The sequence below is a fragment of the Sinocyclocheilus anshuiensis genome, unplaced genomic scaffold (genome assembly GCF_001515605.1).
Source record: "Sinocyclocheilus anshuiensis isolate Anshui unplaced genomic scaffold, SAMN03320099.WGS_v1.1 scaffold286, whole genome shotgun sequence".
Classification (NCBI taxonomy): domain Eukaryota; kingdom Metazoa; phylum Chordata; class Actinopteri; order Cypriniformes; family Cyprinidae; genus Sinocyclocheilus; species Sinocyclocheilus anshuiensis.
In genome coordinates this window covers 29,548-56,481 of record NW_015544135.1, presented here as the reverse complement: position 1 = coordinate 56,481, position 26,934 = coordinate 29,548, and the positions used below count along the sequence as shown (strand labels likewise).

Here is a 26,934-nt window from a genome sequence, read left to right as displayed (position 1 = left end):
GATTTATACATCATCTGAAAGCTGAACAAATAAGCTTTCCATTGATGTATGGTTTGTTAGGATAGGACAATATTTGGCCGAGATACAACTATGAAAATTTGGAATCTCGCCTTTAAGTCACTTGGGTATGTTTTTAGCAATAGCCAAAAAAACATTGTATGGATCAAAATTATCGATTTTTCTTTTATGCGAAAAATCATTAGGATATTAAGTAAAGATCATGTTCCATGAAGATATTTTGTAAGTTTCCTACCGTAAATATATCAAAACTTAATTTTTGATTAGTAATATGCATTGGTAAGAACTTCATTTGGATAACTTTAAGACTGGTTTTGTGGTCCAGGGTCACATATGTGTAACACATTTTCAGACATGCACTTTCATTATATATTTTTTTATTTATATATCATTATTTTTAAAATCAGCTTCAAATCAAAATCAATGCTATTTACTTTCTTAAAATGTATGTCCTATTTTATGCATTTATTTATTATTATTATTATTTGTGGTTTTGTGGAAACATTATTTCACCCCATATACTCAGACACTACACTCACATTCATCTTCTTAAAACATACTCAATGTCCTATTATTAACAATTCATTGGTGCGTATTATTTAAAAAAAATCTTTAATCAAAATATATTACCTTTCTTCACTGCTATTTAAATCTAAAATATGTCATATTTGGGAAGTAAATCAGGAACAGCATTCAAAGTTGGCCATGGTCATATACAAGGACGTGTGATATCTTGGAAAACATACAGGGAGACGAGAGAAATATAGGTAGAGGAAAGGAGGGAGTGTGATGGAGAAGAGGAGGGTGTGATAGACAGTCATAAATAACGCAGAGTTTGATAACGCCGGTGACCGTGGGCAGCACAGAGTGAGTAAGCAGTTTTTTGTTCGAGTTTTAACTACAGGTTGAAGCTGTGGGCAGTGATGGTCCCTTGAGAGAGCGTTGCAGGCCACTCTTAGGGCACTGAGCCATATGCCACGACTGCCGCAGCGGCAGGGGAAATGAAGTGTAAAGATGGAAGGATGAAGTGAGGAGAGGTTCAGCTGCAAGCCTGCTCACTGTTAGCCACCTTTCAACTGTGCTCTACCTACAGCCATAAAGATGAGACATGACTCAGTGTCACTGGTTCTGGTCACCGTGACATGGTTACATAGATATTTAAACTTTAGCATACTAATGAGAAGCTATGATGTTAGCGTGACCACATCATTACTTACTTGATTATATAACAAACAACTGAATGTGGTCAGGCAGTTTCAACCACTATGACAGTAACATTCTAATTGTGTGGAAAGTTTCCACTGCAAAAAAAGTAGTGTGCCGGCACCTTGGTACTGTAAAGGTATTGTGTTATACAGGGTTCCCATGGTTCTGGAAAATCGTTGAAATTTAAAAGTATAATTTCCAGGCCTGGAAACATTTTGTAAAATACACAAACTGGGGTTTGTGAGGAAACTGCAGAGGGCTTGTGAGTTGATAGATATAATAATTATAATAATTCATAAAAATGTCACATTTTATAAATAATTGATAAATAAATACAATCAAAATTTTAAAAAAGTGATATTTTATTTGTTTACCTTAATTTGTGTCATGTGACCATTTACCAATATCAGAGAACCATGAATGAGCAAATGTGTTGGTAAATTATTTTTGGTCAAAGGGGTTTGGCTGAAAAAAGTTTGGGAATCTCTGCGATAGTCTTGTCACGCTCCCTACTGTGAGGAACGAGGAGACGGAGGGGAATTCACGATGATACATACTTTATTCGGATCTGGAGCCCTCACTGGGCTAGACTCGGGCATTGGGAAGCACTTACGAGGAGCTGGCACTGGAGGGAGCTCTGGAGGAGCAGGCACAGCAAGGGGCTTTCGAGGAGCTGGCACTAGAGCAAACTCAGGGGCTGGAGCTGACACTGGAGCGAGCTCTGGGGCTAGGATGAAGGCAGAGAACAGTCCTTTTCTCTTCGCCCTCCTCCTTTGGTTACGGGTGAACTGGGCAGCCGGCGGGCTTGTCATTGCGGTAACCGGTGGGCTTGACTTTGTAGCGGCCGTCGGGCCTGACTCGGGAACGGCCGGCGGACTTGACTGGGGAGCGGCCGGCCGTACTGGACTGACTACTAGGGTGGAGCTTCGGAGGACAGCGGGGAATTTGGGGTTGGGCAGGCAGTAGGAGCCGTTGGAGTGATATGTGGATGTTCTCGGCGTGGGGTGAGCTGGGGAGACGCGGCGCGTTCCAGCGGGAGTTGGATGACGAGGCTTGGGAAGTTTCTTTACTTCTTCCACTTCGAAATCAGAACCATTTAAGAACAACACGAGATTAATCAGCTCGATCAGGGGAAAATCACACGTCGGAAGATCGCAGCGGATTATCTCGTCATCCAACCCCAGCAGGAAGCACGCACCTAGAGCAGCGTCGTGCCAGATCACCCGGTTAGAGAGCTTTAGAAAGCCCTCCCCATATCGCTCCAACCTCTGCCGCAAACCCCACAGCGCATCCTCAGCTTCAGTCATCTTTTTGAGGTTGAGTCTTCTGTCACGCTCCCTACTGTGAGGAGCGAGGAACGAGGAGACGGAGGGGAATTCACGATGATGCATACTTTATTCTGTCACACGGAACCAGGGACACACACGTAGGAAACAGGTAACGACATTCAGACTTGACAAAGAAACATCCGACAGACTAAACTTTAAATACAAGACATAACGAGGGAGTAAATTAAACGCACCTGAATCAAATAAACAAACACAGGTGGAGACTAATGAACTCAATGAAATAATCAGGACAGGAACATAACCAAAAAAGGGCTAAACACTGGGACACAGGGAGCACATGGGGAACAAAACACAACACAAGCCTGACAAGTCTACAGTCAATATAAATATTTCTACTTGTGCTATTTGGCTAGAAATTGCTCTTTGTTGGTGTTATCTACAGAGTGATTTTAAAAATCCTTATCTAGTCATCGCAAATGACTAGAGCAGTCCTGGAAAAATCATGAATTAATGTACCATTGTGTTTTCAAGAATCTTAATCTCAAAGAATACCAAGGTATTACCATGGTATGTCCAAAAAACTACATGAATTTTTCCATTGTAAAATGGATGGCATGTTTTTTTCTTCTCAGTTGTTAGCCAGTAAGTCAAACTGAAATACCTCAACAAGATTCTGATTCTTCACATTTTGTAAGTGGTTTAACCTCCTGAGACACTGCATCCTCATATGAGGACATTATATTTTAGTGAATTTCTCTGAGATGCCGCAGTTTTAAAGGGGTCATATGATGCGATTTCAGTTTTTCCTTTCTCTTTGGAGTGTTACAAGCTCTTTGTGCATAAAGAAGATCTGTAAAGTTGCAAAGACTAAAGTCTCAAATCCAAAGAGATATTTTTTATAAAAGTTAAGAGTCAGCCACTCCTACCTAAAACGGCTCGTTCTAACACGTCCCCACATGTCTACGTCACGATGTGGGAAGATTTGCATAACGCCGCCCAAATGTTCACGGAAAAGAAGGCATAAATTTAATTCTTGCTGTTGCCGCTGCTGCCATGTTGTGGAGTGAGCACACCTCGCTTTTTTAGAACGATGAGCTTTGTAAAAATCGGCACGTTTCAGACAGGCGGGGCATGGAGGAGAAACAATAATGTACATTATTTGAAAAATATAGTTGAGAATTATCTTTATACAAAGTTTGGTAAAAAAAAAATCCTGAAAACTAAAAATGTATTGGTGATTAAAAAAAAAAATCTACTGTTTTTGCCTATGCATGTTCATTCATGTCTTTTTACTTTTTAAAAAAAATTGAGTCCCAATGTCATCTACCAAGGACGTAGCATAACTTATGAATGGAATATAATTTCTAATTTTTTTTTTTTTACATTTTTTTTTATGCTCTAAACAATGTAATGACATGAAAAAATACTCGTTTTTAGCTCAGCTTTGATTTGAGGATTTTTGTATCATATTTTTGTCTGTCCTCAGCCTTGGTTTTTCAAGCAAACATTTTTTTCTTTACCATATTCACTTTGTACAAAGTCTGTGAGAAACTACCAGCAATTTATTGCCTCTCGTGTCATATGAGTAGTTGACAGTCATTTGGATGTTGGTAGATTCTGTGCTGCAAACCCAATGGCTGAAGGATCGATACTGATGGCAGTGACCCAAAAACTTGCTAACACCCTGAGTACTGCAGTGAGGGGACAGAAATGGTGTGGATCAGTAGTCAAATCCAGATCAGAGTCCAATGAGGAGTGCAGTGCTTATGTTCTTTAGGAATTGGGGCTGCGTTGAAGCCAAAGATAATGCAATATCACGTCTGCTTCCAGATTACAGATACATTCTCTTACTGCAGCTCTCCATCTTTGAACACTGTTGCTAGAGTAGTTTGAGAAGGAAAAGATCCTTCTCAGAAGCATTAGTTCTATGTTTCTATTTGCAATGCTTGTCTTGAGGTTTTCCTTTCATGTGTTTTCTCCTAATGTCCTCTATTATGATCACTTGTCCTTGTGCCCACAGTCCCTCTACCACTGACAGTTTTTCATTATGTGATAAGAGTTCCTGTTGAGAGAGGAGAGGATGGATACACACGCATGCACACACATAGACAACACACATATATGAAGAGTGCTGAAAACACCATTATAATCTTATTCTGCTTAAGAAAGGAATGTATTTCAGAACAGAAATACTCCAGTTGGCAAGTTTTCTCAAGGTGCACGACAAATCAATCAATCAAATGAATTAGAAACAATTATACAATATAAAACTTTTGGCTGTATGTCATTGATTATAAGTTGAAATAAAAAGAATATAATAATAATAAATATATATAATAAAAATAAATGTTTCTTGAGCACCAAATCACCATATTAGAATGATTACTTAAGAACCATGTGACACTAAATATTGGATTAATGGCTTCTGAAAATTCAGGGGAAAATATATTAAAATTGAAAACAGTTATTTTAATAATATTTCAGAATATTACTGTTTTATTGCATTTTTGATTAATAATTAACAAATTCATCAAAAACATTAAAAAATCCTACCTACCCCAAACTTTCAATGGTAGTGTATATGGGAAATATCACAAGATAAATAATAAAATATTTTCTAAAAATATTTTTCAGTGATTACTGATGTAATTCACTATATCTCTCTTTGGGATCATGGGTAGTGTAGTCCTTTAGTTTGAATTTGGTTGATTTAAATTTAAAGATTTTTGCTTAACTGTGGCACTCAGCCAGGCGATATTGTGGCAGCAGTAAGAGGAGTTATATGATGATTGTGGATAGGGTCAGGGTTAGGACTGAGGGATTGTGATAAAGCAGCTGGAACAACTGAGCTGTGTGTCACATCAAAGACATGCGCAGGCAGGGTGTGTTAGCACGCGGCCCACAAAGCCCCAGCACGCTCCTCCAACGGCCAGGAGTTTAATACTGTCTGAATTAATCATCATGAACTCTTATTTATGGAAGTAATTTCTGCCTCAGAGTAAAGAAATAAAACAGATAATTGTGAGATTAAAGATTAAAATAAGAAATAAAATTACATTGTGATTTAAGATAAATAGCCATAATTCAGAGAAATGCAGTCCCAGTTATCATATTGGAATCGAACTTCCATAACCATTTGCTCTGTTGGTTTAGTTTCTCCCTGCATTTCATTTGCTAAGAAGCTGAACTCAGTGACTCACATCAATAAAAAATAGATAAGAACGAACACTAAACATTATGACATGCTTCAATCAAACTGAAAACTGTGAAGATGTTTCCTACGAAATGAGACTGTAATACCGGATGTGACCTTCAGTTGAAAAAATAAGGTTTGTACATGTTTGTGACTCACCGCCGCTAAGACTCACCCGCTGTCCTGCTTACACATTAACCAAAGTGAGCTTACACTATCAACTCAAGTTGCACATTGACCATTAGAGTAAATAAAACTGACGGATGAAGAAAGATTTGAGCATAAGCTTGTTCGTCCGGTTTAGGACAACGTGAGCGTGCCACAGAGAGGGTTTGTGGGTGAGGTGTTTAGCTCTATTATGGATGCAGTCGAATGGACAGTGAAGAGGGGCAGCAGAGGTGGAGAAAGAGTCTTGTCTTATCTCTTTAATGGCCCATGCTATAGCCGTTCAGTATGCTGGACAGACAGCCGGGTTTATTAAGAAAAGGTGCCCAGGGAAACAGGAACGGGGAGATGGCAAAGGCTAGATTGAGATTCTGTGGTTGGTTTGCCGCACTGCCTGCTCTGAAAGTAAATGTGTAATCTTTGGAGACTTAGTTGAGGCTGCTCACCTGATCAGGCGGGGAAGAGGAGGTTGAGGGAGGATGTGCCGGCTTGGCTTATCTACAAGACCAGGCAGTCAGCATTTAGAGGAGAGAGGGAGAGGAGAACATTGTGAGGAGACAGAATAAAGGAAGAGCAGAGGGATCGTAGATCTATACTCCACCTAGACATCCACAGAGCTACAGCAGTATGGAGAAACACACCAGTTTAACATCTGCTATCATAATGTTATCAGTGTGTTAAGCAATGTTATCACTGAATTCCAAGCATCATTTTTACAGCATTAAAGGGCACTGCTAAAAAGGAATGTTATTCCTGGTCATTCCAGACAAAAGTGAGCCATGGAATTCTGTCTTCTAGACACATTAGCAAAGAATAAAACTAGAGCGATTCCTCACCAAACCTAAGGTTATTTACTTCAGATAAAATCTTCTGCTCTTGTGCACCCACGAAGTAACTACAAAAAAATAGTCTTTATATATATTTTCATGTAATTTATATTGCACCAAACAGATTAAAATAGTTTTAAAAATGTAGAAACAAAATACTGTTTTCCACAGGCTTCCATCAGTTGTCCAACTGATAGTTTAGCAATGAAAGTTGTAGTTCGGTTTTCATCTTGTGTCTTTACTATCAGTATTTTAAGTAGTATTTTAGTGCAGAGGGAATGGGAATGCCGGTGGGTGCTTGTGTGCATCTTGTGGGAATTTCCCTCACTGGCTGGCACGTCTAATCTACTGCAACCCTCTCCCACCTCACATTCCTGAAGACCAGAGATACTCCTCCCTGCCTTTTGGTTCATTTTAGGGAATCGGTTCAAAAGTTGTTCCAAGCCTCATAATGGAAAATGCATTTGCGTGCACATGCAAGACAGCACATTCTATATTAAGGTACCATAAACTTCTTAAGAGTTACAGTAATTTTACCACTGAAAAGGTGGTTTTAGGCTCTCCATTTCACATTGTGCTTGCAGAGATAGTTCACACAAAAAATAAATAAATTAATTAATATTTCATAATTCATGAATTCATCATTCATAAGTCATTAATTACTCACCCTTATGTTGTTCCAAACCTGTATGACATTCATTCATTTACACACCTTGCTACATGTACTGCGTTAGGCTAATATTAGACTTGTCATTTGCACTTATATATTGTTGCTCTTTTGTTAGTTTTGACTGCTTTTATTGTCCTCATTTGTAAGTCGCATTGGATAAAAGCGTCTGCTAAATGACTAAATGTAAATGTAAATCTTCAGAACACAAATTAAGATATTTTTGATGAAATCTGAGAGCTCTCTGACCCTACATAGACAGCAACACAACTGACAAGTTCAAGGCTCAGAAAGGTAGTAAGGATATCGATAAAATAGTCCATGTGACATCAGCGAATCACCCGTAACCATACCATGCGTCGTGGTACTGTCATGAACGTGCATCAAAGACTGACACAGAAGAGAAGAAAATGTTGAATAAAGTTGTTATTTTTGTTTTCTTTGCACACAACCAGTATTCTCCTAGCTTCATAAAATTACGGTTGAACCACTGATGTCACATGGAATATTTTAGCAATGTCCTACCTTTCAGGGCCTTGAATGTGTCAGTTGCGTTGCTGTTTATGGAGGGTCTGAGAGCTCTCGGATTTCATCAAAAATATCTTAATTTGTGTGCCGAAGATGAATGAAGGTCTTACGGGTTTGGAACGACATGATTTGGGTGACTAATTAATGACAGAATTTTAATTTTTGAAAATCCCTTTAAGGGACTATTTTTTGCCTTCCACTGTGCCACTTGCGTTGTTTTTCTGTTTAAATGTGCTAGATGGACATCTAGCGCATCTTGAGACCATGCTTTTTTCCCGTTGCACTGCTTGCGTCTCATGGTTTTTAATGCAAAAACACTTCTGTGTGAATGGCCCTTAAGAACACCTCACACTCAAACTGCATCATGACTGTTTTTCATTAAGTTACATAGATTGTGTGAAATGTTTCATTGTTTATGATACTTAAATTCCAGTGAATGCTTCAAATTAATTGATATAGAGAGGCAGATGATTCATTCGTAAACTGGACATCCCTGCCAAAGGTGCGCTCTATCTCTTTCTGTTCCTCCTTTTGATTCATTTCTGGTCTGTGAGTACCTCATAATACTGAATAGAGAGCTCTTAATGGTTGTTTAAATAGTCTCATTTCCCCTCAGGGGCCTATGTGTGATTTTAGGTTTGTATCTCTGGGCCTCACTGCAGTGCATTGTGGGCTTCTAAAGAGGGACTTTGATATTGGCCTCACATCACAGCGCATGAGTGAAGCATTGGCTGCTCCAGGTCACTGCGCCTCCACGTAGCCTCATTACTCTCTCCTCAGACTGCACACGCTCACTCTGAATCAGCACATATCCACCAGCAGTCTCCTGTACATAGTAATGTGATGCTGCAAGTGCGTCTGAAGACAACACGGTATCCATTACAAGCAGCGTGTCTGGGCTCAGTGCAGCGGCTAGAGAAAGGGACTAAAGGAGAAGACAAGTGCTGATGCCATGTTTCCCTTACAGCTGGAGGAGACGCAGGAAGTATGATGACTGGGCAGCTCTGAACACACTGTGCATCTGGTGCACTGATGTGCTTTATTTATAATTCGCTGAGCTTCAAAGCTCAGCTGAAATCTCATTGCATCCTCATGACAAATGCTGGGGAGTAACAAACTAAAAACAGAGTCTAATTTAACTACTGTAACAACGTTCGTAGTTCGGGAAGAAGGAGGCGGGAACCGGCGAATGTTTAAAGACTTTAATAAAATAAACAAACACAAAATGAAAGTAAAGCGGCAGCCCCTCGCGGACGACTGCCACACACAAAACACAAAATAAAGTCCAGGCCTGGTCCTCTCTCGTCTTTCACTGTCGTAACTCCTCCTTTAATCCTTCCGGAGCTCCTCCGTGGGACTCGAGACCGGTGAGTGGTGCAGGTGTTGCTCATTATCAATTACTCCACCGGCCTCGCTCCGTTCCCACGGCTCTCATGGCGGATGGCAGCAGGCTCCGGCCTCCTGGCGAACGGGGCCGACTCCTCCGCTCCCTCACGGACGGCAGCCACCCCTCCTCGACCCAGGAGCATGGCAGCGAGCTCTCCGTCCCACCTCGTCTTCCATCGTTCCAGCACCACCGCCTCGGGCAGCAGGAACAAGCGGAGAGACCGCCGGTGGCTGCCCGATCTCCTCAGCACCACGATCCCCCTCAGCAGCGAAGGCTCTCTGACAGCGTGTCCCTCAAAGAAGGGGAAGAAGGAAAAAAAAAAATAATTATCGGTCTGGTTCCCGGACACACTGCAGCTTGGTCCTCAACCGGCTGAGAGGCTCTCACTCGCGGTGCCATGCGATGGTATTGGACATCGTTGGTGGACGGCCCACCGATCCTCCGCCTCCTGGCGGACGACGATGGCTCCTCCTATTGAGGGCAGCCGGCAGCGAGTCCCCCGTTCCCTGCGAGTCCCCAATCATGGCGGATGGCAGCAGGCTCCGGCCTCCTGGTGAACGGAGCCGACTCCTCCACTCCCTCTCGGACGGCAACCACCCCTCCTCGACCCAGGAGTGCGGCAGCGAGCTCTCCGTCCCACCTCGTCTTCCATCACTCCAGTACCACCACCTCGGGCAGCCACCGGCGGTCTCTCCGCTTGTTCCTGCTGCCCGATCTCCTCAGCACCGCGATCCCCCTCAGCAGCGAGGGCTCTCTGACAGCGTGTCCCTCCTTCCTCCCGGGTTTCGGCACCAATGTAACACAGTTTGTAGATCGGGAAGAAGGAGGCGGGAACCGGCGAACGTTTAAAGACTGTAATAAAATAAACAAACACAAAATTAAACTAAAGCGGCAGCCCCTCGCGGACGACTGCCGCACACAAAACACAAAATAAAGTCCAGGCCTGGTCCTCTCTCGTCTTTCACTGTCGTAACTCCCCCTTTTATCTTTCCGGAGCTCCTCCGTGGGACTCGAGACCGGTGAGTGGTGCAGGTGTCACTCATTATCAATTACTCCACCGGCCTCGCTCTGTTCCCACAGCTCTCGGCCCTGCCCCCATTCGTCACAACTACATTTTTCAGTAGCATGACAGAAGCGCCGATTGCTGCTAGCCTAAGCTGGTTTGTTGGTCTTCCAGTCTGGCCAGGCTGGATTTAGAGGGGTTTTACTTTCACCAGCTTAAACCTTAACGTTTAAACTGATTTAAGATGTTTTCTGGCCACAAGCTTTTTCAAAAAATTAACTGTGTAGCTCAACAAAAAGCTGTTTTATTTCACATTGTGTTGCATGCACAATCTCTAAAGTCTGATTTATTTTAGTGAATTGGTTCATATATTTATGTTAATGGTCTGGACTCTGGATCAAAAATGATTTACTAATTTGAGTACCAGTGTTTGTCCTCTCGTTTTAGCTAGTTCTTAGTTCTCATTAATGAAATCATAGTTAATTAAAATAAGAAAACAAATTAGTTAATTTGTTCCCTCTCTTTAGCTAAACCATGGCCACTAAAACAAGGGAACAAATTAGTACAATGTGACAACAATTGAACTAAAACAAGGGAACAAATTAATAAATCATGGCCATTAATTAATAATGCATGGAACTAATTAATATTTTTTCTTCCGCATGTTATGTGGGGGATTTTTTGCATTCTGTGTATTTATACTGTATATGTGCAGCATTAAATTATTTTTATATTTATATATATTTCATTTTGTGCATGTCATGAAATATATTGTTAAATGCTGCTCTAAATTAGTGTATTTATAGTTTTATTAGTTGTATTTAGTGTAAGTATATCTGTTCAAGTGTAATGGTGTCATTCCAACTGCGATTGTCTAACTGCATATGATGTATCATCTGATTATTATTGTAATTGTAAGTTATTTAGTAGCTGACAAACGAGTAGCTGGACAACTTTGTGACTAGCTTTAAGCTTCAGAAACTACAGCTTCAAAGTGACTGTCTTCGAGGACGCATCACTGTCGGACACATCATGCGTCCATTTGGCGTTCACCTTCAGGCCTCAGGATAACTTCGCTAGGTCAGGAGGGGGTCTCTGCGCCCTGTAACCTTGAGCACAGCACTTTGTCAGTTAACACAGCCGCATAGCCACAGGTCGTGTACAATAGAGAATGAAAAAGACAGCGTGTGTCTGTCTAAAGAAAGACAAAATGTGAATCTTCCTAGCTGGATCTCCTCCATTACCTGCTGTGGTCTCATTTTCTACGCTGCCAGCGTGTGCCGAGCGAGGGGACAGGAGATTGACAGCTGAAGGGATCAGAGGAAAACGGCGAGATCAGTGGGACAGAATTAGCAGCCTGAGCGGCGATGGCGGGTAGAGCCGCGGGAGGAGGTTTTCGCTTCTCATGCGCTGTCATTAACGTCCCCACATAGCCAGCAGCAGATCAAGGGAGAGGAGGGTAGACACGGGCCCCTCAACGTAAACAGCAGACCACTGCGAGCCTTTATTTGTGCTCCAGTGGCCTTCATCAAAGGGCTGGAATATCACAGGAGGCCACGGGGTTCACTTTGTACTGCAGGGAGTTGAAAGGACTGAAAAAACACAGATCAGAGAGAAGAACAGGGGGCCTAATGGAGCCGCAAACTCATTTACTGCGTCTTCACACACGCCGTATGTCTTCCGCTGAAGAATACACACAACCTTTGCTCTCTATGTGTTGTTCATCATTCTCTTTATGTTCATATATGTATGCAAGAGTAGGTTTAAAGGAGGCACGGTGCCAGATTTTTAATTGGCTTGTGAAAAGCTAACTCCAGCACCACGGGCTAAACTCAGTGGTCACCACTTAAACCATTTCTGTGATGTTTTACATCTTTCCCTAAAGGTCAGAGGATACAGGAAATTACGGCTAGTTGTAGTTGTAATGAAGACCAAATGTTGCCTTATGTAAAAATCGAATATTTATTGTCAAGTTTGTTTATTCATAGCTGGAGTTAAAAGGAAAGTTGAATGAAAATTCTGTCATTCATACTCACTCTCATGTCAAACACAAAAATATATTTTTTTGTCCATACAGTAAGTCAGTGGGGTCCAAACAGTGCTATTTTAGTATTATTTATATACTATTATAGTATTTATTATTCTATTTAATTAGATTTTTAAATATTTTTATTTTAGTTTCAGTAATTTTGTTGTGTGCTTTTGTCAGTTTTATTCGTAAAAATATTCATACAGCTAAATATATAATATTCATATTTATAGTTAGCTTTAATTTATTTCAGTTAAGTTTTGGTAATTTTAGTACTTCAGTGTATTTTATTTCATCAACATTTCTGATATTTTAAAATTGTTTTTTCATCTAATATTTATATTTTATTTATTTCACCTTTTCACATTTTAATTAACAAATCTTTAATATATAGTTAACAGTAACAACACTGGGTCCAAAACAACATCTTTTGTGGTCCAGAGAAGAAATAAAGAAGAAAAAAATCATACAGGTTTAATACGGCATGAGGGTGAGTAAATGATGAGAGATTTTTTGGCTGAACGGTCCCTTTAAATACACTTTCATGGCTAAATATCCTGAATGATATCTCTTTTCAGCGTCTTTCACTTCCTCAAACACGCACTGGTCTCGGGAAGGGACTAACCTTTGATCACTGGCCACAGGGACGGTGTGGTCTCCAAGGAGACACACTCATTTCGGTCTTATTAATAAGTGCTGCGGACAGGCCTGAGTGTTGTGTTGCCAGGAGAGCAGGAGAAGAGGAAGTGTGTGTGTGTGTGTATGTGTGTGTACAGAGGACTGCACATATGCTGTCTCAGTTATATGCGCTTTTGCAACCAGCATCGGAAAGAAATGAGAGAAAAGGAAGCAGTGATATGAAACCGAGAAAGGAAATGCAACAACAGAAAGATAGAAAGACAATATGCTGAGCTGGTTTGAATAAATGCCACTCATGCATACCACAGGTAAATTATTTGTGAAAAATAAATGGAAAAAGAGGTGTTTTGCATAGTTGCTAGGTGGTTTAAGTGTAAGGGATTGTTTTGTAGTGTCCTAGCAAGTAGCACTAATAAACGATGGTTAAAACATATTTTAAAGGGACGTTTCACGCCCAGCAATGTGGGGCATGTGTCAGAGGGCTTTGGGTGGCTGTTACTGTAGATCTGTGTGGATTAGAAACTGGGGGCTCACTGTCTCCAGGAGACCCTTTAGGCCTCCCGTCCCATCAGCCGTCCCATCACACACCCTCACATGTGGCACATGCCACATGGCACTGGCCCCCAAGCAAAGCTCAGATTCACAAGTGTGAGCTAATTAGCCACTTATTAATTCCACAGCAGAGGATGAGGATGGTTATATGGGCTATAAATCCATACCACTACCCTGCTTTCTGTTTTATATGGGTTTTTCACACTTTGCTGCCATGGCTGTTTTTGTTTCAGGGATAAAGCTTCTGATCTGGTTCACCCGACAGCAATCTTTACTTAAACCTTTTAAGTTTTGAGTTTTAACTGGCCCAATTTGATGTATTAGTTGCACAAAGTGTTTCCTACTGAATTATGTTTTTGCAGCAAGGGAACCCTTTCCTCATTATTGATCCAAACTATATAATAAACTAAACATATTTTCATGTTTTTCTTTTTTCATGTTTAACTTTGTCATGGAACTATAGATTTAGCAGTGGTGCAGTGCTGCCACTGAATATCACTGCAGGAAACACTGCATTGAAGTGAAATTCACTACTTTGAGAGATTCCCCACATTAAACTGTCCACTAAAAAACTTAAAAGCAACCAAAGTCTAGCTTTAACTTACTCAGGTTTACATAAAACTCAAAAGTGGACTTTCAAACCCAACTCGGGCAAAAATGCATCCAGTACATCTGCAGATGTGCCCAAGGGAGGCAGTTCTCTGTGGAATAGCATGTATGTGTGTGTCGGTGGTCCAGATGAGGCGCCACTGGCACCCACATCACACCAAGTCACAGAGCCCAGCTGAGCTCTCCACAGCCCGTGCTTACAAGCCTACAGCTGTAGCCTAGAGACGCCTCATCCCAGTGATGGACATCTTTCACTAGGGCATGTTTGGACCACTGTCAACCATGACAGCACCTCTAGTTAAAGGCAAGGTGGAAAATTTCCATTAAATTTCGGAAACGTTCCAGAAATTTTGGAAACTTTCCAGGGATTTTTGGAAAGTTTCCGGAAATTTACCAGAAATTTTCCACCCCTTTGCAACCCTACCTACATCCAAAATAAACTGGTAAGTAAATACCAAGACTAGTGGAAAATGAGGGTAAAACTGAAAAGTACATCATGCCAACACACACAGAACCCTGACCTGCACTCCCTTCTTCGCACACGGTGAAGAGGACAGCTTGCTTCACAGATGGCCAAGGCGAGAGCGGTGGTAGGGGGCTACGGGGGAAATTCTTATGCACGGCCACTTATATAGAGAAAGAGTGTATGTGAAGGTATGTGGAAGCCCTTCAGTGTTTGGACTTTGACCCCTCATTATGTTCCAAGCCTCTGGACGCAGTTATTCATGGCACTGCGTTGAATCAGCGCCAAGCCTAGGGTCAACTTTGCTAAATCTAACTTTACTAAACTATTGCAACATTGAATCTCTGAATGTGTTTTAGAAAAGGATAGGAAACTCTTTTGAAGAGTAGAAACTGAAATGAATGGCTTGTGTGGAATGTGAGATGGGCTGGAATTGTGTTTATCAGATTATTCCATTCACAGCCATTTTGCATTTTCTGTTTGGTGTTATTAAATAAAAATAATTATTTTTGTTGAGTTGAGGAAATGCTCTGTGACTTCTGACCTCCAAGATCTGGAAGTCTGAAAGAAAAAGAAGTAAATGACAAAAGTGAGTAAATGAAACATATTACATTTCAAAAGCTTTGAAAATTTCAGCATAATGTTTTAAGAAAAAGAAAGGAAAAATGTGCAGTTGAGCACAGAACAAAACAAAGAGCTCTGAGAAAGATACAGAATAAACATTAGGATATCTATTTTTGTCACAGATAAAAGTTAGTGTTTTATTTCAAGCATGCATTCATAATGCAATAACAAGAATAGCCCTCTCCCAGAATTCTCAGCATCTGGTAGTCGGATGCAGGCGGCAGTTAAAATTAGCGAGATCCATGGTCCAAGGAGCCAGGCCTGGCTGGAATGTCTTCAGCAGACCTTGGCTGCACTCTTTAGAGTGGTGGCATGTGTCATTGTGTCAGCTGGGGTAAGGAGGTCACAGCTCGTCGATGCAGCATGGGGTACGGGGGCTTTTGTAAAGCAGCCTTTGCAATCTGTCCCTCTCTTCAGGGCTGAACCTAATGGCCGTGTAGCTGCTGTGATTGTGACTCTTGGCCAGCTGTCATGGCGCGGGGCAACACAGTCAGACGGTCACCGCTCCCCTATTGTTTCCGTCCACACCAGGGAGTGTTTGTCTCTTTGTGACATCATCATTACAGGCACTTCACCCCGCCCCCCAGAGATTGTTGTGACAGCTGGAGACCTGGACCCACCCACTCTGTATGACCAGACCCTTTCAGCTATATTGATGAGGGCTAGATGATGGCAGTCCACCATATGTGCCATCTCCACTCCCCAGAGTAGCGCTCATTGATAATTCACATTATTGATCGATGTTCATTACAGCCAGCTCTTCAGAGGCTCTCAGCGGGATGAAGTGACTATTACTTAAGGCTAAGCACAGGTCTGAGAGGGCAGTGAAATAAAACACAGGGTGTGCAGTACTAAAGAACCACAGTGTGGACAGTGTTGATGTATATATAGTCTCTGACCTGTAAGCAAAAACAGAATGTTATTCTATGGATGCTCTACAGTGATATATACAGTCAGTAAACGTGTTTCACATCATAGCTCTTAGTGTGTGGAATATTTCTGCATGGTTGGAATGGTGTATTGGTGTTGATTTTACCTACAAGATAGATAGATAGATAGATAGATAGATAGATAGATAGCCTTAATAAACCTGCTGTCTGTGTCCTTTAATGTTAATTGTGTTAATAATGTTAACTGCTTCTTACTGAATCATTTTTGTAGCTTTAATAAAAATTAGTGTGTATTTCATTCATACAGTGTTGTATTTTGATTACTTTATTCTGTTTTTGCAGTATACACCCCTAGATGGATGTATGGTTAGATATATAATGACTAAACTAGATAGGTAGATGAACAGACAGAAAGACAGATAGATAGATAGACAGACAAACAGATAGATAGCCTTAATAAACCTGCTGTGTCCTTTAATGTTTATTAAATAACAAAAGGAGAAAATCACTCACTGCTACTCACTGATAATGTTGGCAGCTGTAGTAAAAATTAGTGTCTATTTCTTTCATACAGTGTTTTATTTTGATTACTTTATTCAGTTTTTTTGCAGTATACACCCCTAGATGGATTTATGGTTAGGCAGATACTGACTAAACTAGATAGATCAATGTCTAGATTGATACACACATAGATACATTCATAGATTCACCTTTTTGTGAGTCAAGCTAAGTGAAAATGCAGAGTGTGACGACACCGGAGGTTGTGTACGTGTGGATGTGTCAGATGAAACACCTGCAGTTCAGTCTTAATGTGTGTGAAAGTGTGTACAGCACCGTGGAGAATGTGGCCATTTACTGCAGCAGTGTCAGAGAGAGAGAGGTAGGTCGTGAGTGTGTGGATGTTCTGGAGGTAGAGGCGGGGTGGTCAACGGGTCACAGGGTTTCTCCAATAAATCACACCAATAACATGCTTTTACCTCACCAACAAAAAATCCCAAGGAATTTATCATCTGCAGAGGGGTGAGACAGGTAAAGAACGAGAGAAAGAGAGAGTGAGAAAGATGAGAATTAACAGTGACAGATTGCCAGCTTTCTTTAATGAGAACGGCTTAATTGGATGGTTAGCAGGGATGTCACATCTAAAGTGACAGGCTGTGTGAGTGGGAGAGTAAATATTAATACAAGATCTCTGGGATTTTGATTAGCCTACTGTCTTCTTTCTTTATTTATGTTGCACTTTCTATATATGACAGCAACCCTGCAGTGTCGGGTAGACAGTATAGTTCTTTTAAATGCATTTTACATGTGTGCACTTGTGCTTTCCATTGTGCTCGTCTTGTCGTCGCTCATGTCTGGTTACCATAGTCACTAGATTTAATCTAAAAAAGCATGAACGCCTCACAAAGAAAAGCTTCATCGAGTCTGTGTGGTTAATCAGCACTGCTTTGCCCTCCCTGACAGTAAGTAATGAACCGTATTTGTAGGACCATATATTTTTGTTTTCCATTTTCATGAAAATTAAGTTCATTTCTTCTTTGTATTTTCATTACATAAAGAAAACACTGATTATTTTTTATGTTTTAATTGATTTCTAACATTTGATTCTCATTTTTAATACAGTAAAAAATACTGTAATAAAATGATTGGTTATTTAATTTTAATTGAATTTATTTATTTTTTACTAAGATGTATAGATACTTACCAATTTAAATAAAAAAAAAAATTTTAATCTCCACATTACATTAATGAGAATGTGATTTTTTTTTTCATTACAAAAATTCTAATTTGAGAGGGAAATATGCTTAATTGTCATAAAAACAATGCATACACACTTTGTGTTCAGATAGATAGATAGACAGACAAACAGATAGATAGCCTTAATAAACCTGCTGTGTCCTTTAATGTTTATTAAATAACAAAAGGAGAAAATCACTCACTGCTACTCACTGATAATGTTGGCAGCTGTAGTAAAAATTAGTGTCTATTTCTTTCATACAGTGTTTTATTTTGATTACTTTATTCAGTTTTTTTGCAGTATACACCCCTAGATGGATTTATGGTTAGGCAGATACTGACTAAACTAGATAGATCAATGTCTAGATTGATACACACATAGATACATTCATAGATTCACCTTTTTGTGAGTCAAGCTAAGTGAAAATGCAGAGTGTGACGACACCGGAGGTTGTGTACGTGTGGATGTGTCAGATGAAACACCTGCAGTTCAGTCTTAATGTGTGTGAAAGTGTGTACAGCACCGTGGAGAATGTGGCCATTTACTGCAGCAGTGTCAGAGAGAGAGAGGTAGGTCGTGAGTGTGTGGATGTTCTGGAGGTAGAGGCGGGGTGGTCAACGGGTCACAGGGTTTCTCCAATAAATCACACCAATAACATGCTTTTACCTCACCAACAAAAAATCCCAAGGAATTTATCATCTGCAGAGGGGTGAGACAGGTAAAGAACGAGAGAAAGAGAGAGTGAGAAAGATGAGAATTAACAGTGACAGATTGCCAGCTTTCTTTAATGAGAACGGCTTAATTGGATGGTTAGCAGGGATGTCACATCTAAAGTGACAGGCTGTGTGAGTGGGAGAGTAAATATTAATACAAGATCTCTGGGATTTTGATTAGCCTACTGTCTTCTTTCTTTATTTATGTTGCACTTTCTATATATGACAGCAACCCTGCAGTGTCGGGTAGACAGTATAGTTCTTTTAAATGCATTTTACATGTGTGCACTTGTGCTTTCCATTGTGCTCGTCTTGTCGTCGCTCATGTCTGGTTACCATAGTCACTAGATTTAATCTAAAAAAGCATGAACGCCTCACAAAGAAAAGCTTCATCGAGTCTGTGTGGTTAATCAGCACTGCTTTGCCCTCCCTGACAGTAAGTAATGAACCGTATTTGTAGGACCATATATTTTTGTTTTCCATTTTCATGAAAATTAAGTTCATTTCTTCTTTGTATTTTCATTACATAAAGAAAACACTGATTATTTTTTATGTTTTAATTGATTTCTAACATTTGATTCTCATTTTTAATACAGTAAAAAATACTGTAATAAAATGATTGGTTATTTAATTTTAATTGAATTTATTTATTTTTTACTAAGATGTATAGATACTTACCAATTTAAATAAAAAAAAAAATTTTAATCTCCACATTACATTAATGAGAATGTGATTTTTTTTTTCATTACAAAAATTCTAATTTGAGAGGGAAATATGCTTAATTGTCATAAAAACAATGCATACACACTTTGTGTTCCTAAATATTTGCTTTATTTTCTTTCAGCAAAAAGTAATTTCTTATATCTTTCTTTCGATTTGGGGATGAAATTTGACCTGGTCATATAAGATTCACCCCAGTACAAACCTGTGTCTGTATGATGCATGTGTGTATGTGTGCATGTGTTTGTTGTTTAGTATGCAGGAAGTGGCTGGTGTGAACTGATAAAGGGAGAAAGAGAGCGAGAATGAAAGCGCAAGTAATCTCATTAACTCAGTGTTATGAGTGAAGGCCAGCAATCATGTTTAACTGGCCTGCGGGGAATCATGAAAACTACATAAAGCTCACTCCACCTAGATCATTAGAGAACACACCTCACCAGTGCACACAAACCAATGCTGCCCGTCCATACATGTTTTATATTAAGGAGTGAATACTTGTTTCACAGAGGGCAGAGTGCATTACTAACATACTAAAGCACTAAGCCTCTTGAGGCAATGTGTTACGGTGATTTTGCTCTGCTTCATGCTGAACAAAACCCTTTGACCAGAGTAAATTCACTTAGAGTCAGAACCATCCATTTTATAAAATGTAGAGATGCACCATATTAAAATCTTTACTATTTTGTCTAAATAAATGAAAAATAAAACACTAAATTAGATTTTTAGTCTTTTTAAAGGAATAGTTTAACCAAAAATGAATATTTACTGAAAATGTACTCACCCTCAGGCTATCCAAGATGTAGATGAGTTTTTTTCTTCATCAGAACCGATTTAGAGAAATTTAGCATTACATCACTTGCTTGCCAATGGATCCTCTGCCGTCAGAATGAGAGTCCAAACAGCTAATAAAACATCACAATAATCCACATGACTCCAATCCATCAATTAATGTCTTGTGAAGTGAAAAACCGCATGTTTAGAATTTTTTTTTAAAAATCCATCAATAAGGCATTGTAACTTTATTGTTTCTAGCCACAATATGAGTCCATACTCTATAATAAGGCTTCATCCAATGGAAAAATCCAGCCCTTGTTGTCCTCTCACGTCAAAGTCCACTGATATATTTGTTTAGAACTGTTTTGGACTGTCAGCTGTCAACTGCTAACATGCGATGAATGAATTTCCGTGGTCAAAATCCAGTAATTTCAGTAAAAATCCACAAAATTTTAAGTGAGGGTGAAAGGATGCGGATTTCGCACATGGTTCAAGTTGGTCATGTTAATGTTGACCAGCAGAGAGCTGCTTAGTTTGAAAGTGATTTCTGTGTGAGCTATACTATTGATAATAGATAATGGACATTTTTTAACGAAATATTGCAGAAATTGCACTGATCTAAATGTAAAGATGACATGACAATTAAATATATGGTATGGTACCGATATGTCTTGCATCCCAAATATCACACAGTATTCTGTGAGTGTGCATTATGTCACAGTCCTTGTGAAGGTGTTCCACATGCTGAACAGCTCATCTGAGTGTGTTGTGATTGGTATTATGTCTCAGGCGTCGTACAAATATGGGGTCGTAACTTGTTTTCATTTCCCAGGCTCACACGGTCGACACAGTCCTCAAAGCCTAAGACAGAAGGTAAACAGACGGACAAAAGGACGGCCCCTGTTCCCACAGTGACCTTTGAGACCCCAGATTTGTTGTAGTAGTGCGTGTGTGTTAACCTGTTATGAATGGCTTCATCAGGACAGCATCTTTATCCTCCTTTATGTGCCTAGCTATTCATTCACACTCAGTCTCATGCAGTTGTTTTCCTCTTTCTCTCTCTCAGGTGGTTGTGCCCACGCGGATTGGTCAAGTGTATGTGTATGACACGGGGAAAAATGAGCAGGATGAATATGACGTCCCCAGACACCTCCCACCCACCCAGGATATCTATGACGTGCCGCCCACCCGCACCCAGTACAATCAACAGGTAAAGAATTCATCTGAACAGAAGCATTGCATTGCCCTCTGTGCACTGATTATGTCACTGTGTTGAGTTTCATATGCACTTTAATGTCCATGTGAAGATCATTACGCTGTAGGTTATTTGATATGTAGTTATTTGTGGATGAGCCAGTTATTGATGATAATAGTCTTTAAGTGTATCTCAGATATCTGTTGTGTGTGTGTGTGTGTGTGTGTGTGTGTGATAGATGAGACTCTGTTGAAGAACCTCCTCATTCATTAATAATACAAGCAAATGAGAATGTAAAATCTTTCTTTCTTTTTCTCAAATTTTTGCTCGCACTTTCTCATTCTCACTTTTTTTTTCTTTCACTCACTCACTCTTACCTTTTTAATTTCTTTAATTATTTTACTCTATGTAAATGCTTTTTTCTTTTGCTTGTTTTTTTCCCTTTTTCTTTTGCTTTCTTTTGCTGACTCTTTTGCTTTATCTCGCTTTTGTTCTTTTGTTTTCTCACTTTTTATTTCTTTCCCTATTTTGCTTTCTTTTTGTTCTTTCCTTCATTTTTACTTCACTTTTCAGGGATTTTTTTCACTTTATTTTGCTTTCTTTCACACTTCCTTTTGCTTGATTTTTTATTTAATTTTATTGTCTTTTGTTTTTCATTTTTGTTCTCTTTTTTTCTTCCTTGCACACTTTCTTTCACTCTTTCACTTTCATTTGTTCTTGCTTTCATCCTCTGTCTTTCTTTTCTTTCATTCATTTTCACTAGCTCTTTCTTCCTCTCTCTTTATTCCTGCATCCTTATATTCCTGTTAGCTCGATGATTGCATGCCTATTTTTAGATGAGGTCATGCATTACTTGGTGGAAGTAGATATTTCAAAAAGAAGGTCAGCATTGTATGTGTGTGTGAAGCACAATATCCCGAGACAGCTGTGTGTGCACACGTGTGTGCATTGTGTGTATATGAGAGGGAATGTGCTGTCAGCGAGATCAGTCCTTCAGTGCAGCACACACACTAGAGCAAAGAGAGACAGACAAAGCCTGGCTCACGGCAAAGGCCACAAATACCCAGACCTCACAATTCCAAAACACACATAGCCTGCAGCACAGGCATACAGAAAGAATGAGAGAAACATGGACGACGGCAAAGACCCGAGCACATGCTGTAAATGACAGAGGAGTGGACTAAACAGGACAGATGAAACAAACACAAATGGCATAAAACAGATACTGTAGGGAATTCAGGATTGCAGCTGATAACATTGTTTACTGGCACATGCTGTTTGTGTTATTTTAGCTCTCAATTCACTAATCATAGAATCATCTAATTCACTAATCTCATTTATTGAATCAAACAAATTACTGCAAGTAATGGCCCAAACATGGAAAACTAAATGCAGTGAATACAGTTTTCTCATTTTGTCGGCCGATTTTGGAATGTTAAATGATGGAGGATGTTACCATATATTAAAGCTTAGGGGAAAGAAACAGGTATTTAATTTATTCATGATTTAATGATGCAGCTCTGTACGCTGTACCATTTAGCATCTCCTTAATCTAGTTCATCAGAGGTTAGTGAATAAACACAGGTTTTACACAAAAAAAGCCTGTGCAGCAACTGTTTAGTAAATTCACTCAATTTTTCATACCGACCAAAAATGCTCCAAGCCAAACCACTTCCACCTCAAAATCGCTCCAAATAGCATTGTAACAAATCGCCGTCTCTCAGATTAGAGCGATACAGAGGAAAAAGCATGGACGTTTTATCAAATGGAGCTGGCACAGTGGCTGCTGGATGCTCAATGAGAGGTTTTGGTATTCATGGGTTCTCCTGCCTTAGTCTCTGACTGCAGGCTCTCCTGGGGGCGCACAACAGATTGAGAGCCATTGTTTGGCCAGCATTATAAATGCTAATGGTGTTTGTGTAAGGATGTGTGATTGGTGCAGTATTGATAGAAGTGTGGAGTAGAGTCTCCAGTACACATTAAAGGCATATATTAGGATTCTTCTGAGTGAATTTGTGATTGTTACTCGAGGTGTAAATTGTTTCAATTAATAGATGTTTGAGAATTGCATAGCATCTTGATCTTAGAGAAGTAATACAATTTTTAACTCTAATATTTAAATGCAAAATCGAACATTTTCACTTCATATGTGACACGTATTTCTGTTATAAACAATGATTATTATTGCTGCTAGCAAGCATTTCTATATAATCATCAGCTCAGGGGAGTAATAAATGCAGAAGGAGTGGTATATAATGCTTGAAATGTGACATTTTATTTGTCCATAAAATAATGTCTTGTACTGTATGACAACAAGAAGTCTATGTCTAACAGCTGCGTTTGTAATAATATACGTCTCTGCCATTACAATCCTTAGAGGGCAGTTTGTGAAAGACTGGTTTAAATTATTAATGCATAAGTATTAAACTGAAAATGTACTGTTGAAATTTACCAGTCCCAGACAAGATTAGACTTCAGCTTAATCCAAATTCCCTTGACCTCATTTCACCCATATCAGATGCAGTAGTGGAAAAATCACACTTTTACTGCTAGCACTATAAAACGTTTATTGGGTTTTAATCCTTTACTAACATTCGAGCGCTGTGAGCCTTTGTGTGTATGTGTGTGTGTTTGTGGTTATTTTTTCTTGTTTGTACCAGTTGAGCTGCAGGCATTATTTGATATTTATATCAGTCGTCAAAGGTTTGACAGAGCATTGGGACAGGAAGTCACGTTTCATTTATAGCACGTTCTGAAACTCAAGTCAATTCTGTTGTTGTAGTGTTGAGTGCATGCATAGCTCTGTGTGTGTGGGTTTACTTAATTATACATCTAGGGGCGCCCTCAACTGGAAAAAATGTTCCATAAATAAAATATATACATTCATTTTTACAGTAATTTAAAAAGGGTGCCTTGGTGGGTAGGGTTAGTCTCTAATTGCAAACATTTTTAGATATAAAAACTACAGAAGTATATGATGTGGTGAGTAAATGTAAATGTGGTGACTGTGAGGTTATACTATACCTGGGGCAAATTTGTCATAGCTAAAAATGATGATAATCATACAGTATATGTAGATAGAAATAAATGTATGTGGATATATGTCTTAGTAAAATACATGAATTGTACTACCATTCAAATGTTTGGGGTGATTTAGATTTTTTAATATTATTTGGATCAAAAGTGAGAATAAAGGCATTTATAATGTTACAAAAGATTTATGTTTAAAAAAAATTGCTGTTCTTTTGAATTTCTATTCATCAAAAAATACTGACAAAAAAATCGATCACAGTTTCCACAAAAAATATTCAGCAGTTCAGCTGAAGGATCATGTGACACTTAAGACTAGAGTCCTGAAAATTCAGATTTGCCATATCAGGAACAAATTACAATTTAAAATATATTAAAATAGAAAACAGTTCTTTTAAATCACAATTATAATTCACAATATTATTGTTTTTACTATTTCTTTTTAAAATATTTTTTTACATTTTTTTCAAATAACTGCAGCCTTGGTGTACATAAAAGACATCAAAAACATTAACAAATCATACTGACCACAAACTTTTGTACAGTAGTGTATGTTACGGTGACATGAATCACTAAAATAATGACAGTACAGAGTAGTTTGCCACAGGACAACATAGCTGGTGACTTTTATAGTATTTCACACAATGTGATCTTTGTTCTTGTTGTTATAATGGTCATTTTTATGAAGACATGGAAGGCTTTAGTAGCTCTGCATACCTCCGCTAAAGGCTCTCCACACACACACACACACACACACGTCTGGTTTGCTATCCTTGTGGGGACTCTCCATAGGCGTAATGCTTTCTCTACTGTACAGACCGTATATTCTATTGCCCTACACCAACCCTACACCTAAACCTACCCCTTACAGGAAACTTTCTGCATTTTTAGATTTTCAAAAAACTTCATTCTGTGTGATTTATTAGCTTGTTTACCCGTGGGGACCTCAATTTAGGTCCCCACCATGACATGAGTCCCCATGAGTCTGTGTGTATTCAGGTTTAAGGCCCCACCAGAATAGAAAAACCGGTACACACACACACACACACACACACACACAAAAACTCCTTTACTATCACACATGTTCAAAATCTCAGCCTGACGACAGAGCCACTGGACAGGTAGCAAAGAGAGAGAGAGATTGTGGGTGAAGGTGGAGGTCAGCATCTCTGCAGCACTGCTGATTTCCTCCAGCTGTTCCTGTCTGAGGCCGTGCTCCTGTAATCTCTCCACATCAGTGGGAGTGTGTCCCCAATCGGGTGTACCTGTGTTCCCTCCGACCCCCATTCATCCAAATGCCTCAATCCCAATTCTGCTCCAACATGCACAAAAAACAAGGGACGGAAGGAAGAGGGAGAAAAAGACAAAAAAGGACAAAGTATGTAGGAGAAAGTAGAAAGGAATCAGGGGCCCTGGGATGTAAAATAAACGAGAGAAACAGACAGAAACAAATGCACAGCCCCTCCCTAATAGATTCATTTCAACTAACCCAAATTTCTGGTCAGGTCTGATCTAATTATAACCACAGATCTGTCTTGAATTTGTATTTATTTACATTATTTAAACTAGCAAATGAGTTTTATGTGTCTTTTTGACCCTGTTCCTCTCTCTGGGTCCCAGGTTTATGATGCTCCTCCCATGGCTATGAAAGGCCCACCCAGTAGAGATGGTCAGGAGATCTATGACACTCCACCTAGTGTGGACAAGAGCCAGCTGCACTACCAACAAGCGGTAATACTCCATTCTTGTCTCCATTCTTGTCAGACTGACACAAATCAGTTACACTCTGGTTTTATGTACACCTTTGATCTGCACATTAATGGGGGTTCTATATTTCCTGAAACAAAACTCCACTGATGGTCTTACATTGACAAAATGCATTCAGAATAGGCTCTGTAAGCGATTTCAGTAATTTTGCTATCTTTAGCCAGACTTGGCAACTGAATTAGGCCGCCTGCTACAAACACATGCCGCCCCTCCAAAACCCTGCCCACTAATGACATCTCAACCTACCCAATGACAGCAAACTCTACAGTGTAAAATGATTCACATGCAGAAAGAATTTCTGATTGGCTAGTCCGTCACGCAGGACACCTATTTCAGTTATATATGCCAGGTAGTAGAGTGTATGCAAGCTGTTCCAAAAAAAAAAAAACACTTGGAACTAGGTTTGGGCAATATCTACAAAATTGGCATCGGACGATGTCTACAATGAAACATTGCGAGGGGGAGGAGGGGGGTGGGGGTGCCCGAAGCGTGAATCTGTATTCAGAAAACGATTGCCTGTTACATTACAGTACATAAAATTTCACTTACCACATAAACAGAGTAACGAGAGACGATGACGATGGCGAATGATTTGCAGATCCTCAGCACCACTGACAAACATCTAATCTTGTAAAATGTGTGGTAAGTACTGCCGCTCCATAGTACGTGCAATCGCAAATCTCGAAAGTGAAACTAAAACGCGATCGTGCATTCAAAAGTAGTTTCAATGCCAGGCATAATAGCGGCTCCCTGATGCCCGCAATTTATATACAGTATAGTTACCCATTGATATAACTGCGAGAGAAATTATTAAAATATGTATTTTCCTCCCGTCTCTATTTATTCCCTTTAGGGGTTCCATATGCACGTCATTTTCTTTCCGAACACGGTATTGGGAAGCGGCGAGTTGC

The 26,934-nt window shown here is 39.7% G+C and overlaps 1 protein-coding gene across 3 annotated transcripts in view; it reads left to right on the top strand.

Annotated features, from left to right (window-relative positions):
* Positions 1–26,934, top strand: part of LOC107694928 (breast cancer anti-estrogen resistance protein 1-like) — a 103,652-nt gene that overhangs the window by 71,084 nt on the left and 5,634 nt on the right. For 2 of the 3 annotated variants that reach the window (XM_016494644.1, XM_016494642.1), the window contains exons 3-4: positions 21,098–21,241; positions 25,877–25,987. In XM_016494644.1, the coding sequence (XP_016350130.1) occupies positions 21,098–21,241; positions 25,877–25,987 (255 nt within the window). The remainder of the gene's footprint in view (positions 1–21,097; positions 21,242–25,876; positions 25,988–26,934) is intronic. The other variant, XM_016494645.1, reaches the window with a different exon arrangement.